Source organism: Panthera tigris, chromosome B1 (assembly GCF_018350195.1).
Source record: "Panthera tigris isolate Pti1 chromosome B1, P.tigris_Pti1_mat1.1, whole genome shotgun sequence".
NCBI lineage: Eukaryota > Metazoa > Chordata > Mammalia > Carnivora > Felidae > Panthera > Panthera tigris.
In genome coordinates this window covers 112,752,643-112,767,855 of record NC_056663.1, presented here as the reverse complement: position 1 = coordinate 112,767,855, position 15,213 = coordinate 112,752,643, and the positions used below count along the sequence as shown (strand labels likewise).

At 37.8% G+C, this 15,213-nt stretch overlaps 1 protein-coding gene across 6 annotated transcripts in view; it reads right to left on the bottom strand.

The window, feature by feature from the left end:
• CFI (complement factor I) overlaps nucleotides 1-15,213 on the bottom strand; it is an 87,209-nt gene that overhangs the window by 23,761 nt on the left and 48,235 nt on the right. For all 6 annotated transcript variants that reach the window (XM_042984039.1, XM_007098265.3, XM_042984038.1 and 3 more), the window contains 6 exons: nucleotides 14,609-14,650; nucleotides 5,203-5,482; nucleotides 3,496-3,649; nucleotides 1,716-1,897; nucleotides 793-906; nucleotides 581-691 (listed from right to left, as the gene is read on the bottom strand). In XM_042984039.1, coding sequence (XP_042839973.1) covers nucleotides 581-691; nucleotides 793-906; nucleotides 1,716-1,897; nucleotides 3,496-3,649; nucleotides 5,203-5,482; nucleotides 14,609-14,650 — 883 coding nt within the window. The remainder of the gene's footprint in view (nucleotides 1-580; nucleotides 692-792; nucleotides 907-1,715; nucleotides 1,898-3,495; nucleotides 3,650-5,202; nucleotides 5,483-14,608; nucleotides 14,651-15,213) is intronic.

Genomic DNA, 15,213 nt, shown 5'->3' with positions numbered 1-15,213 from the left:
ACTCTTAAAGAATAAAAGAGACTTTAAAAATTTAATAATCAAACACAATGTTAGATTCTTTTGGACGCTGATTCAAACACATTGTTCTAAAAAGACATTTTTGAGACAGTTGGGAAAACGTGAACATGGGCTGTTATTAAGCAGTGTTAGGATATTATTATTTTTACGTGTACTAATGAGAGTATATTATGTACGTGTAAAGTGTATCATTAGAGATGTATATAGTGAAGTGACATAATATCTCAAATGTGCTTTAAAATACTCAAGCTGAACAAGACTGGCAAAATACTGGTAATTGTTGAAGCTGAGAGATAGGCACATATTGGTTCATTCTAATAATCTGTCGATTTTTGTTATATGGGAACTTTTCTAATAAAAAGTTCTGAAATAACCAATAAATATTTAATAAATGAAAATATGAGAGAAGAACATCCCATAGTTCTTCACATGCCCACTCTCAGTAGTACCCTTACTGCTAACACTCGTCTGTACTCACTTAAGATTAAAATATACCTAAAAGGAAGTTGCAGAATCCCTGGATCAAATAATGGAAAAGTGTAACCACAAAACTTTCAATTACCTTTACAACCAATTTCATCTTCTCCTGTAATGCAGTCCAGCTCACCATTGCACTTATACTTATTTGGAATACAAACACCGGATTTACAAAGGAAACTTTTGCCTCGGCATCCTATGCAAACATAAATAGAAGAGGTTTTTATTTTTATTTTTTCTTACTTTAAGTCGAGTGGGATAGAATCTTAAATTCAAAAGTAAAGTTTCTCCTACTACCTTTACAGCACAGCTCATCACTTTGGTCTCCACAGTCATTGACACCATTACAGGTTTTCTTTTGAGGAATATATTTCCCATTCACACAACGAAAGGAGTCATTTGCTGAAGAAACTGTAAATTAGGAATGATCTTTGTGAAATTTATTTATGGAGTTCTAGGTGACATCTTTATCACACTTGGCATAATGGGGACTTTAAGATAAAGTCGGGCATCAAATCAAAAAGGATTTAATGTATTGGTAGCATCAACATAATATATATACGGTAAATAAAGAAAATAAATGTCAGAGTGGGTTTATGGAGGCCCTTTAATTATCTCTGAAAGTCAGTATTTATGGTGGAGGTCTGTACTCACTGGCATTGGAGAAGGAGGCTCAGGGATCAAGAGCCCTCGCTAACATCAGCAAGCACTGGTGTTCACCCATTCCTTTAATGCTGTTCCATGAATCCTCACTTCCATCACCAAAAAAGCCTTTAGTCTTTAAACCATACATAATACTAAAATATTCCAATGTCAGGATGGAAGAGAAAAGTGGCAGTGACTGCCTTGAGACTGAGGCATAGATGTGGTCACTTAGATATTTTAAAGGCATTTTGAAGTGTGTAGGCTGGACCTCTCAAAGAAGATGAGGTTTCTTCTGACGTTTGAGTTACTTAGGTTTGTTATATTAACTTTAATCCAGATGTTTCAGGAAGCAAAGAGGAGTCAGGCAACTTTGCTTCCTATATAGGAGTATTTGAGTACAAAAAGGCACATTTTTGTGGCAAAAAGGAAAAGCACCAATTTAGGCTCTAAAGCCTCCAAAATGATTTTGCCTCTATTGCTGCAACTGAGTATCCATCATCTGTTTACTATAGTCATGGTATGGAATAAACAATTCTAAAGGAAGTTTTGAGGTTTCAGGCAAGCACTCTACCAACCTGTATTCTGTGTGTAACATACCACACCAGCTAAATCCTGGTAATTTTTAGTTCGTTTCTTAATAAAAGTGCATTCAGCCAAACTAGTCTCTAATCCTCGACAATGCACATGCAGACATTCGGTAGAATTTACATGGAGATCTTCAGGAACTTCAAAACTTTTTTGAACCTCAAAAGCACCTCTGCAAATAGAATAAATGAAACATTAAGGTAGAATAATTTGTACTTTTCACTTATAACCTCACTATAGGAGGTAAGGAACTAAAGTAATTTCCTCTAATTTTCTACATAGGATACATTGAGCAAGATGCTTAAATTCTCTGAGGCTCAGTATCTTCACCTGTAAAAGAGAATATGACAATCTCAGCAAGTTTTATAAAGATTAAATAAAACAATCAATTTAAACTGACTAGCCAAAGTTCAAACCTGGTAAGCACTCAGCAAATATTAGTTTCCCCTCCTGTTTCTTGTTAAGGAGGAATCCTTCCACACTCCTGATGTTTCCTTCCAACCTAAGATGTATCATTCTTGGCCTCTCTTCATCTCTTAATTCCTTTTTGCTCAAGGAAAAGGAGTAGGATAATTGATCAGGGAATTTTGGAATTATAAATCAGACAAGTAGCTCATGTTTTCCATCTTTCCTTTTGGGGGCCTCTTCACCTGCCTCATGCTAGAAGGCTTACCTGGTTAGCCCTATTATTGCTTAGAATTTGGGAAGTTAAAATGGTTCTATTCTAGCAGGTTCATTTTGTTTTTATATTAAGCTATATCCTCAATTTAGCCTTGACAGTATTAAGGTGATTTTTGGCATCTATATACCATTGCTTGGACTTTCTAATTTGTTCAGAATTTGTGCAGGTAAGAGGCTACCTCTATGACTCAATATCCTAGAGATGATGAGTTATAGTAAACTATTCTTCCAGAACATTCAATTGTTCCCAATGTGGGGCTCGAACTCACAAACTGAGATCATGACTTGAGCTGAAGTCGGATGCTTAACCAACTGAGCACCCAGGTGCCCTCTGTCCATTCATTTGTAATGAAATATATATTCATTACAAAAGTAAAAAAGAAACTTCTACATCAAAGAGGAATTATACTGAAAACCTGAAAATATTTCAAACTGAACAATAAATACCACTTTTATTGTATGCCACTGAGGCTTATGGCATGCAGATGATGCATTACCTAGAGAGAAATTTGTACCTTAAATGCTTATATTAGAAAATAAGAAAAATTGAAAATTTAGGAGTTAAGCATTTAACTCAAGGAATTAGGAAAATACAATAGAGAACAGAAGAGAGAGAGCCAAAGATAACAACAAAAGTTAATGAAGTGAGAGTAAAGTAACAAGAGACAATTTATGTATAAAATATACAAATAAAAACCACTATCAAATAGACAAATCTCTTCAAGGTTGACCAAGAAAAAGAGAGAGAAGACATAGATAAACAATATTAGGTATGAAAAAGTGGGGATAATTATAGACAAGTAGAGATATACAGTAATGAACATGTTTATAGCTATCTGAAACTGCAAAAGATTCGTATCCAGAAACTTCCAACAAACTTACAGGTGATCTGTGTTCAGCAGTGTTCTAAGTGCTAGTCAGACATGAACATATCTAATCCTCATAACAATGCTGTGAGGCAGGTAGTTCATACTCTCAGGTGACATATGAGGAAATTAAGGCACAGAAAGACTGGGTAATCAAACAACAAATAATTGGAACAATAAAACCAAACCAACCCTGGGAAAATCCAGTGACACAAGCACTTACTGTTGAAATCCAAGTTCAAGACAGGCCACATTAGCCTCCACTATGCTCCAGGCTTTTTTACATATGAACATTTTCTTATCTTGGTCTACAAGTTTTACTTCAACAATTCCCTCAGAAGTGGTAGTTCCATACTTTAAGGAAACACTAAATTCTCCTAAAATTAAACACACACACACACCCACACCCAAAAGAATGAGCAATATTTAGGCATTCACCTTTTCTCCTCTTGATTAAAAGCCTTTAAAATAAACAAAAAATGTAATTTCAAATTAACTTTGAACACCATGAAGATTTTAGCAAATAATAGTCTGTAATTGTTTTACCAGGGTCTATTATGTATCAGTGGCTATACTACCCAGTTATACAGACTATTATGAAATCCTCACATCAACCCTGTGAAGACTACAATGATATTTTTACATGAGGAACCTAAATGCCTCCACTTTTATACATGAGGTTAACTTACTTGCTCAAGTGGGGAAGCCAGGAATCTGATGGAACTATATTGATCTCACTCCCAAGTCTGTGCTCTTAAAAGTAAGCCAAACAAATAATTGAAATGTAAAAAAAAATTTAGGTGTTCTCATATATTTAAGGCATTTAATGCCTCAAGAGAACAAAAGTCTGCCACTGACAAAATAATCTCCATTATTGCTTCCCTCCTTCCCAACAGGCAATAGAGATGGGGTCAAATAGGGAGCTTTCTTCTCCTACTCCACAGTGCCTCAATATCTTAGCCCAGCATCACACAGATATTTAGGCAACTGTGTGCTGGCATATGTCCTGGTGACTTTACAAGGAATGTTTTGAGTATTTTTCTATAAATTCATGAAGTGTCTGTGATAATTGATATTAGAATATAAGGCTGAGGTTTGCTCTACTAGTTAAAATTTCATGAGCTCTTTTTGTGTTTCAAACACTGTGTGAAGAGCTTTTACATACATCATTTTATTTAATCTTCATGAAAGTCTTAGGAGTTAGGAACTGGTGTTATTCACATTTTACTGACGTGGAAAATGGGGTCTGACAGTTACATAGCTTGTCAATAACCAAGGTGGGGTGGAGGGGCTTGCAACTAAAACTGACAGTGAGATTCCTAACCTTAACCACTCCAGCAATCTACGTATCAGCATCACAGCCTCCTCAGTGCATTAGAAGCCTGGATGGAGTGTAGACAAGCTCTTTCATCTGAAGTGCCAAGTTTGCTAGAGTATGTCCTAGGTCAGCAGTAGCCTGAGCTCCCCTTAGATCAGGGCCAATGGGCTTGGGGCTCCTTAGGGGTAGAGGCTGGTGGGAGGGACACTAGAAGAAATTATTTGATCTGGAGGTCCACAGGCACAGCTCCATATCAATATCAATCTTATATAAAGACTTTTTCACTGTGTTCTGAACCAACTCAATGACTCTGGGAATAGTCCTGTTAGCCAAGTAGAAGTGAGGGTGGGGATAATTTTGAAGGGCTGTGCAGCAGAGAGTGGCACAGGCACTGAGGGGAAGGACCAGCTTCAGGGCCTTGTGCTGTGAACTCAAAGGCTGGCTATATTCTGGTGACCCTATTTTCTTTAGTTGTCACCCCCATTACAATTAAGGGTCTAGGGAGGAATTCTGAATTGTCATCATAACATTTCGTAGCAAAATTATCTTCTAGTAGACAGTATGGTAAACAATTTCTTTCTTATATCACAGACTCAACCAGGGCTTTCCTACCTTCAGCTATGCATGTTCCATTATTTAAAAACTTTGCCCTTGGCTGAAGACATTCAAAACTCTTCTGCTGACAGTAAGTTAGGTAGCTTTTCCCATTAGTTGAACACACTCTGCTACCATTCTTTGGGCACTGATAAGGGAGTTTACAGACACAGGTCCCATCGATGCATTTCTGCCATGGTTGACAGAAGACTTTATTGCAGGAGAGATGTGTGTATTTTTCAGTTAGGCACTTGTTGTCTAGCAGATCCTTTTGAGGTATGTATGATGTCGAAGGAAGCTGTAAAACACAAAACAAACACTAACAAACTAAAATCTTTTTTGAAGATGATTAAGTGAAGGAAAGAAACAAAAGAGACTCCCCTATCCTACAGTATGGATGAGGGTGATGTGGTATAGTGGCTTACAGAATCACAAAGGTGACTTCTAGCTCTAGCTGGAGGACTTAGTTATATGCCCATGGGTAAGTTACTGACCCTCACAGAATGTGCATTTCCTCATCTGTACAATAGGGACAATATCTTCTATTTTGCAAGGCTATTGCAAGGATTAGAGATTATATACATATAATGGTTGACAGGTATGCAATCAATGGAGCTATTATTATCCTAAAGCCAACATAAAATTTTGTCTTTGAAGAAATCAATGAATCTCACAAGTCATGTTAAAAACTAACAAAATTGGTGATAAATATAGTCTCGTGGAATGAACTGGTGAATTTTAAATGAAATTGGTTAATTTTATTAATAAATGCAAAACCATTTGTTAAACCCCTACTGTGTGTAAAGTTTCTCCAAGATGAACATGAACTCTGTCTTCCAAGTGCTTGATATCTAGGCAATAAGACAGAAATACACATAATAACTGGGGTACAAGGAAGACTGTGGTAATTGATATAACAGTGGTACAAATACAATACAGTACTCTTGGAGAACAAAGTGGAAGAGAGTTAGTCTTTCTGGGGGGATTTAAAAAGGCCTCGTGGATGTGGTAGCATTTGAGCAAGGTAAGCAAAGACAGCTGCTAGCAGAGAGCTGGTGCTAGCAAAAGACAGGAGGGATAGTGCAGAATGTACTTAGGGAATCATGAGTAGGCCCAACTGATGGACACATGAGGTTTTGTATGCTTCAAATGAGGTGGTCACTGGTCAGGATACTGGTAAGAGAGAGGTAGCAGGAGTGGAGTATGAGAATGGTTTGGAAAGACACTCAAACAAGCAAAGCAACGAGATTGGACAATTTACTCCATGTAGGGATTGAGGGTGGGTCCTAGGTTTTGAAGCTGATAGTAAGGAGGTATAATGATGTGTTTATGAATTTGGTTTGGGACCAGTTGAGTATGAAGCATCTAAAGGACATACTTTGTGGAAAAGGGATATAGGTGTGTGTCTGAAGCTTGGAAGACAGATTATTAGTTAACTCAATAAATGGGTTAGCAAGCACCACTCTGTGCCAGAGAATGGCCTAAGGCTAGGACCAGAAGAATAAAACTCTCTGTCCAATCCAAAGAGAGACAGGGAAACCTGACAATTGCTCTGACAGATATTGGCTGGGGATGCCATTAGTATAGTGTTCTGTCCTGACTAGGAGGCTCCAAAACATTTCCAGAAATTCCTGTTTTCTGGGCTGTAGTCTGAGGGTGCTGTGCACTGGTCCTCTGGCAGAGGGGGTGGTGGGCAGGCACTTCAGGTAGGACTGTAATAAAGAGAACACCAGGCTTGTTCAAGGCTAGAGAATAGAATGAGAGGGTGGTGGAGGATAAGAGAGCAGGTCCTGAGGGAGCCACTTTAAGCAAGGAAGCAAATTTCCTTTTGGGGAAGATCTTAGAAATAAGATCAGACAGGCAGGAGGCCAATTAGACCTGCAGGAATCCAGAGGAAATCTGTTGAGAGCTGGGAACAGATCAGTTGGGTCAAAAATTGTGGAAAGCATTGTGGAAAGTCATTGCTCTCTCTGTCCCCTAATTGGCCTGTCTAGAGGATGAGTGTCTTGTCCCTGTCTCACCAGCTCCCAGCAACAAGTCCCCCTCTCTTTCTCAGTGTTTTTCCAGCTGCAATAACAGCCAGTGAGGGCAGAAACAAATTGAACAATCTTTAAATCCTGTCATAAAAACAAATAAAAACCAATCAATTAAAACCATGCAAAAATTTTGCATAAGCTCTGGAAGTCTTTCTACCTAATATGCTTTTCAGTAAACTTTATTAAAACCTTTCTGACATCTCATTTTTCCTTGACCTTTGGACAGAAATCTGGGCAAGTGTTATAACTTTTCAATCATTCTTCAATTAGACCAAAAACAAAAATTTAAGATTTTTACTCCCAGCAACAGTCATGTAACAGCCAGTACAAAGTCCAGTTCTGTGTAATCATTCAAACTCTGATCTTCATTTCAGGTGAAACCTTCTCCTTTTTCCCAGCTCAAACTTGCTTTGAGGAGCATGTTGGGCCTGGTATTCACGGAATGGTGGAAAAAAAGCCCAACAAAGTCAGAACATTGAGGAGAATTTACATTTAGGGAGCTGAAGATGTGGAGCAAGTAAAAAAGTTTGCTTCCCAGTCAGAGAGAGGGGTCCTTTGCTCCATGTGTCTAATGCTGCAGAGAGTTTCAGAGGATGAAGGCTGAAAAAAGCCCACTGAACTAGATGAACACAGATCACTGGGACTCTTTCGAAGTAGTTTGAGCTGAGTGTGAGACATAGAAACTAGAGCTTGGTGTGTTAAGGCCGGAATGGGAAGTGAAGAAATGGAAGTGGAAGTACAGGGCAGCCATTCTGATTGGCCTTGTGCTTAGACATGGGAGACTGAACATAGGCTTTAAAAAAAATCTCTGCTTCCTCTCCAAGCCCCACTAAAGTGAGAGTAACAATTTATGCACCGAATTCAGAAGCACCCAAATATATAAAACAATTAATCGTAAACATAAGCAACCTTATTGATAACAATGTGATAATTGCAGGGGACTTTAATACTCCACTTACAACAACGGATAGATCATCTAGACAGAGAATCAGTAAAGAAACAATGGCCGTGAATGATACATTGGTCCAGATGGACTTGACAGATATATTTAGAACTCTGTATCCCAAAGCAACAGAATATACTTTCTTCTCTAGTGCACATGGAACATTCTCCAAAATAGATCACATACTGGGTCACAAAACAGCCCTCAACAAATATAAAAGGACTGAGATCACACCATGCATATTTTCAGGTCACAATGCTATCAAACTTGGAATCAACCCCAGGAAAAAGTCTGGTAAACCTCCAAAAGCATGGAGGTTAAAGAACATCCTACTAAAGAATGAATGGGTCAACCAGGCAATTAGAGAAGAAATTTAAAAATATATGGAAGCAAATGAAAATGAAAATACAACAATTCAAACACTTTGGGATGCAGCAAAGGCTGTCCTAAGAGGAAAATACATTGCAATCCAGACCTATCTCAAGAAACAAGAAAAATCCCAAATACAAAATCTAACAGCACACCTAAAGGAACTAGAAGCAGAACAGCAAAGACACCCAAACCCAGCAGAAGAAGGGAAATAATAAAGATCAGAGCAGAAAAAAAAATATAGAATCTAAAAAAACTGTAGAGCAGATCAATGAAACCAAGAGTTGTTTTTTTTGAAAAAATAAATAAAATTGATAAACCTCTAGCCAGGTTTCTCAAAATGAAAAGAGAGAAGACCCAAACAGATAAAATCACGAATGAAAATGGAATTATTACAACCAATCCCTCAGAAATACAAGCAATTATCAAGGAATACTATGAAAATAATATGCCAACAAAATGGACAACCTGGAAGATATGGACAAATTCCTAAACACCCACACACTACCAAAACTCAAATGAGAAGAAATAGAAAATTTGAACAGACCCATAACTAGTGAAGAAACTGAATCACTTATCAAAAATCTCCCAACAAGTAAGAGTCCAGGACCAGATAGCTTCCCTGGGGAATTCTACCAGACATTTAAAGCAGAGATAATACCTATCCTTCTCAAGCTGTTCCAAAAAATAGAAAGAGAAGGAAAACTTCCAGACTCATTCTATGAAGCCAGCATTACTTTGATTCTCAAACCAGACAGAGACCCAGCAAAAAAAAGAGAACTACAGGCCAATATTCCTGATGAATATGGATGCAAAAATTCTCAACAAGATACTAGCAAATCGAATCCAAAAGCATATAAAAAGATTTATTCACCATAATCAAGTGGGATTCATTCCCAGGCTGCAGGGCTGGTTCAACATTCGCAAGTCAATCAATGTGATACATCACATTAATAAAATTAAAGATAAAAACCATTTGATCCTGTGAATCGATGCAGAAAAAGCATTTGACAAAATACAGCATCCTTTCTTAATAAAAACCCTCGAAAAAGTCGGGATAGAAGGAACATACTTAAACATCATAAAAGCCATTTATGAGAAGCCCACAGCTAATATCATCCTCAATGGGGAAAAACTGAGAGCTTCCCCCTGAGATCAGGAACATGACAGGGATGTCCGCTCTCACCACTGTTGTTTAACATAGGGTTGGAAGTTCTAGCATCAGCAATCAGACAACAAAATGAAATAAAAGGCATCAAAATTGCCAAAGATGAAGTCAAACTTTCACTTTTCACAGATGACATGATACTCTAATGGAAAACCTGACAGACTCCACCAAAAGTCTACTAGAACTGATACATGAATTCAGCAAAGTCGCAGGATACAAAATTAACGTACAGAAACCGGTTGCATTTTTATACACCAATAATGAAGCAACAAAAACAGAAATAAACTGATCCCATTCACAATTGTACCGAGAATCATAAGGTACCTAGGAATAGACCTAACCAAAGATGTAAAAGATCTGTATGCTGAAAACTATAGAAATCTTATGAAGGAAATTGAAGAAGACACAAAGAAATGGAAAAACATTCCATGCTCATAAATTGGAACTATAAATATTGTTAAAATGTCAATACTACCCAAAGCAATCTACATTCAATGTCTTCCCAATCAAAATTGCACCAGCATTCTTCTCAAAGCTAGAACAAGCAATCCTAAAATTTGTATGGAACCACAAAAGACCCTGAATAGCCAAAGTAATAGTGAAGCAGAAAACCAAAGTGGGAGGCATCACAATCCCAGACTTTAGCCTCTACTACAAAGCTGTAATCATCAAGACAGTATGGTATTGGCACAAAAACAGACACATAGACCAATGGCATAGAATAGAAACCCCAGAACTAGACCCACAAAAGTATGGCCAACTCATCTTTGATAAAGCAGGAAAGAATATCCAATGGAAAAAAGACAGTCTCTTTAACAAATGGTGCTGGGAGAACTGGACAGCAACATGCAGAAGAATGAAACTAGACCACTTTCTTACACCATTCACAAAAATAAACTCAAAATGGATGAAGGACCTGAATGTGAGACAGGAAACCATCAAAACCCTACAGGAGAAAGCAGGAAAAAATCTCTCTGACCTCAGCCGTAGCAATTTCTTACTCGACACATCTCCAAAGACAAGGGAATTAAAAGTAAAAATGAACTATTGGGACCTCATCAAGATAAAAGCTTCTGCACTGCAAAGGAAACAATTGACAGAACTAAAAGGCAACCGACGGAATGGGAAAAGATATTTGCAAATGACATATTGGCTAAAGGGCCAGTATCCAAAATCTGTAAGGAACTCACCAAACTCCACACCCGAAGAACAAATAATCCAGTGAGGAAATGGGCAGAAGACATGAATAGACACTTTTCTAAAGACATCCAGATGGCCAACAGACACATGAAAAGATGCTCAACGTCACTCCTCATCAGGGAAATACAAATCACAGCCACACTGAGATACCACCTCGTGCCAGTCAAAGTGGCTAAAATGAACAAATCAGGAGACTATAAATGCTGGAGAGGATGTGGAGAAACGGGAACCCTCTTGCACTGTTGGTGGGAATGCAAACTGGTACAGCCACTCTGGAAAACAGTGTGGAGGTTCCTCAAAAAATTAAAAATAGACCTACCCTATGACCCAGCAATAGCACTGCTAGGAATTTACCCAAGGGATACAGGAGTACTGATGCATAGGGGCACTTGTACCCCAATGTTTATAGCAGCACTCTCAACAATAGCCAAATTATGGAAAGAGCCTAAATGTCTATCAATTGACAAATGGATAAAGATGTGGTTTACATATACAATGGAATACTACTTGGCAATGAGAAATAATGAAATCTGGCCATTTGCAGCAACATGGATGGAACTGGAGGGTATTATGCTAAGTGAAATAATTCAGGCAGAGAAAGACAGATACCATGTGTTTTTACTCATATGTCGATCCTGAGAAACTTAACAGAAGACCATGGGGGAGGGGAAGGGGAAAAAAAAAGTTACAGAGAGGGAGGGAGGCAAACCATAACAGACTCTTGGATACTGAGAACAAACTGAGGGTTGATAGGAGTGGTGGGGGAGAGGGGAAGGTGGGTGATGGGCATTGAGGAGGGCACCTATTAGGATGGGCACTGGGTATTGTATGGAAACCAATGTGACAATAAATTATATTTAATATTAAAAAAAAACAAAAGCAAAACAAAAAAAACCCCACCCAAAGTGAATGAGAGAATGTTAGGGGCAGTTAGTTAGGTTCTAACAGGGTACCTGGAGGCCAGCAAAGAAGTCATGCCCAGTTATCAGGAAAGTAAGAGGCCTGTCCAGGCAGTACTCCAGAACAAAGTCACAAAAAGCTGGATCAAACCAGACAGGCCCAAGATGGTTGACAAAGTAGGCTGAATAAGGAATAAAAAACCCGAAACCCTGCTTCCAAGACATCCTTGCCCCAAATAGTAAATATTACATCTCCTTGTTAACAATCATCAATAAAAGATAGAAACCCAAACCCCAGGGTGTGCAGTGTTCCCTCTTCTAGCTTGTCCATTCATTTAAAAACAATTTTTTTTACATTTTTATTTATTTTTGAGAGACAGATAGAGACAGAGCAGGAGTGGGGGAGGGGCAGAGAGAGAATGAGACACAGAATCTCAAGCAGGCTCCAGGCTCTGAGCTGTCAGCACAGAGCCCGACGCGGGGCTCGAGCTCACAAACTGAGATCATGACTTGAGCTGAAGTCGGATGCTTAACCAACTGAGCCACCCAGGTGCCCTCTGTCCATTCATTTGTAATGAAATATATATTCATTACAAAAGTAAAAAAGAAACTTCTACATCAAAGAGGAATTATACTGAAAACCTGAAAATATTTCAAACTGAACAATAAATACCACTTTTATTGTATGCCACTGAGGCTTATGGCATGCAGATGATGCATTACCTAGAGAGACATTTGTACCTTAAATGCTTATATTAGAAAATAAGAAAAATTGAAAATTTAGGAGTTAAGCATTTAACTCAAGGAATTAGGAAAACACAATAGAGAACAGAAAAGATAGCCTAAGATAACAACAAAAGTTAAACAGTTTCCATTAAGAATTCTTATGCTCCCAAAGACTGAGAACCACTTCTGTTGACCAATAATTTTTAAAGTGAGTTACATATAATCTGGGAGTATGAAGATAATCAGGTGGGTAAAATAATAGAAATTATATTAATTGTTATGTTTTATTGAAAAAGTAGGAAGAAATAAATTTATCTTTACTAATATTCAAATATGGATCAGCACATGTGCTTGCACTCATAACATATTCATTCAATATTTGTTGAGAGACTACAATGTGCCAGGTACTGTTCTAGGTCCTGGGGATACAAGAGTGAATTGCACAAAGTCAGAGAGCTTACCTTTCTAATAGGAGACAGACAAAAATGAATAGAGAATAAATACACAGTATGACAGAAGGTGTCAAATGTTGTGCAGGGTAAGAAGAATAGAGATTGGGGAGAATGAGGGGGAGGACCATTATTTTGGGGGAAAAGTTTATCTTGGAGCAGAGATATGAAGGTGAGTGTGCAATCCATGCAAGTATCTAGATGTGGGATGTCACGGTCAGAGGAACGAGCCAGGGCAAAATCTGTAGGGGAGAAGCAAATGTGATGTGCTCTTGGTCTAGAGAACTGGTGTGGCTGGAGGGATGTAAGTGACTGGAGAGAGAACAGGAGAAGATGAGGTCAGAGAGTTGGAGGGATGGATAACTGATCACATAGGACCTTATAAGTTACTGTGAAGACTTTGGCTTTTTCTCTGAATGAAAAATAAAGCCACTGGAGGGTGTGAGCCTTCCAATATTTAGAAATTGGGCAGAGAATGAAGAATTAGTAACAGAGATGAGAAGATGTGGCCAGTGAAGTAAAAGACAAATAAATAGAAAATGCTGGCACAGAGGCAAAGAGAAGAAAGGAGTGATCAGCTGCTGTGTCTAATGCTTCTCTAGTTAAATGGTGACCTTGAAAAATGTAATTTTGGTGGAATGGTGGAAACTCAAGCCTGACTGGGTTCAAGAAATAATGGGAAAAGAGAAACTGAGCACAGCAAAATTTTGAGACTTTAGATATAGAGGGGCAAAGAGAAATGGGGAGATAATTGGAAGAGGATATTGAATCAAGAGAGGGTTTTTGTTCTAAGAGGATCATATACATGTGCTTAAGGAAACTAGATGATATGATCTAGTTTTAGCTAAAGGAATAATGGACAAATGGCTTAAAGATTCATGTAGTGAAATGAATGCTGGATTGAAAATAATGCCCAAATTCAACACCAATGGAAAAGCACATAGCAGAGTCATACTTCTAACCCCAGTAGAGGCTGTTCATCAGTCACATCATGGGGTTAAAAACAATGAAAAATTAATTAGCTATGACAAGAAGTCAGCCCTACCCCCAATGAGTAGAATTAAAAAGAGTATTTGAAATATAAATTTCTATCTGGTATCATTATGAACCTCTCCCTACGTGTTTATTGTATGTTGCTCTTTGTGAAGTATTTTTTCCAGTTAATATGCCACTAAATCAAATGAAAATTTTGAAAAATAATAAAGTATATTTAATGACATTATCCCATTAAAGATTGATGAAAGTTATTAAAATATTATCTATGTGCTTAAAATTGTGTTTTAAGGTGCATTATTTATATAGCAGTGTATTTATTATTTATAAAATATATTCACATATACTAGAAGCACATGTTCAACAATTTGTGGCAGTTATGACTCTAGCCTATTCATCTTCAAATCATGACTCAACTCCTTCAGTTACTGTTGCTTTTTTGTGTCTATGGGTTTGTTTTTGTTTTGTTTTCTTTTGGCCCTTTCCTTGGCATTTGTAATGATACAGCAATTATTTTGATGTAAACTTTGTCTTTTTATTCTAGGCAGGACTACAATGAAACAATTTGAGACAGATGATTGGTAGTTAGAAAACAAGAAACAATCTCCTATTCACCCCAGTATACAGCTGTATAGCTTTACCTGTGGTTTCTTTGTCCATTGTTCTTGATTTTCATCTGTATCCTACAAACAAAAGAAAAAGAATGATCAACTATGACAAAGCACAGAAAAGGCCACCACTTCCCCCTTCTACTGCTTAAGTAGTTGTGTGTGCTTAGGTAAGTGACTTTACCTTTCTGATTCTGCTCTTCTATAAAATGTGGAAAATAAAAATATCCCCACAGAGCTGTTCTAAGGATCCAATAAAAATAAATACCAGGGAAAACACAAATAAACATTTAAGACCTTATACAAATGCAAATATGATGGTAATTGTAGTAGATTGCAAGTGGCCCAGTTCTTCTAACCTCCCTTCACCCAAGTCCTTTGTCTTGCTTCTCACTGGGGGCAGGGTGTATTTTCCTAACTCTAGACTCTGGGTCTGGCCATGTAACTTGCTTTTGTTTAACAGGAAGTCAGCAGATGTGTTACAACAGATTGGAAACTTTTTGTCCGGTTGGGTTTGTCCTTTGCTTCTTTGCCATAGCTATGAGAAGAACATGGCCAGACTAGCAAAGAAGAACCACTCTAGTTGAGCTCAGCTTAGATCAGTTGACTGCCAACCAACATGCAGACTAGCATACTAA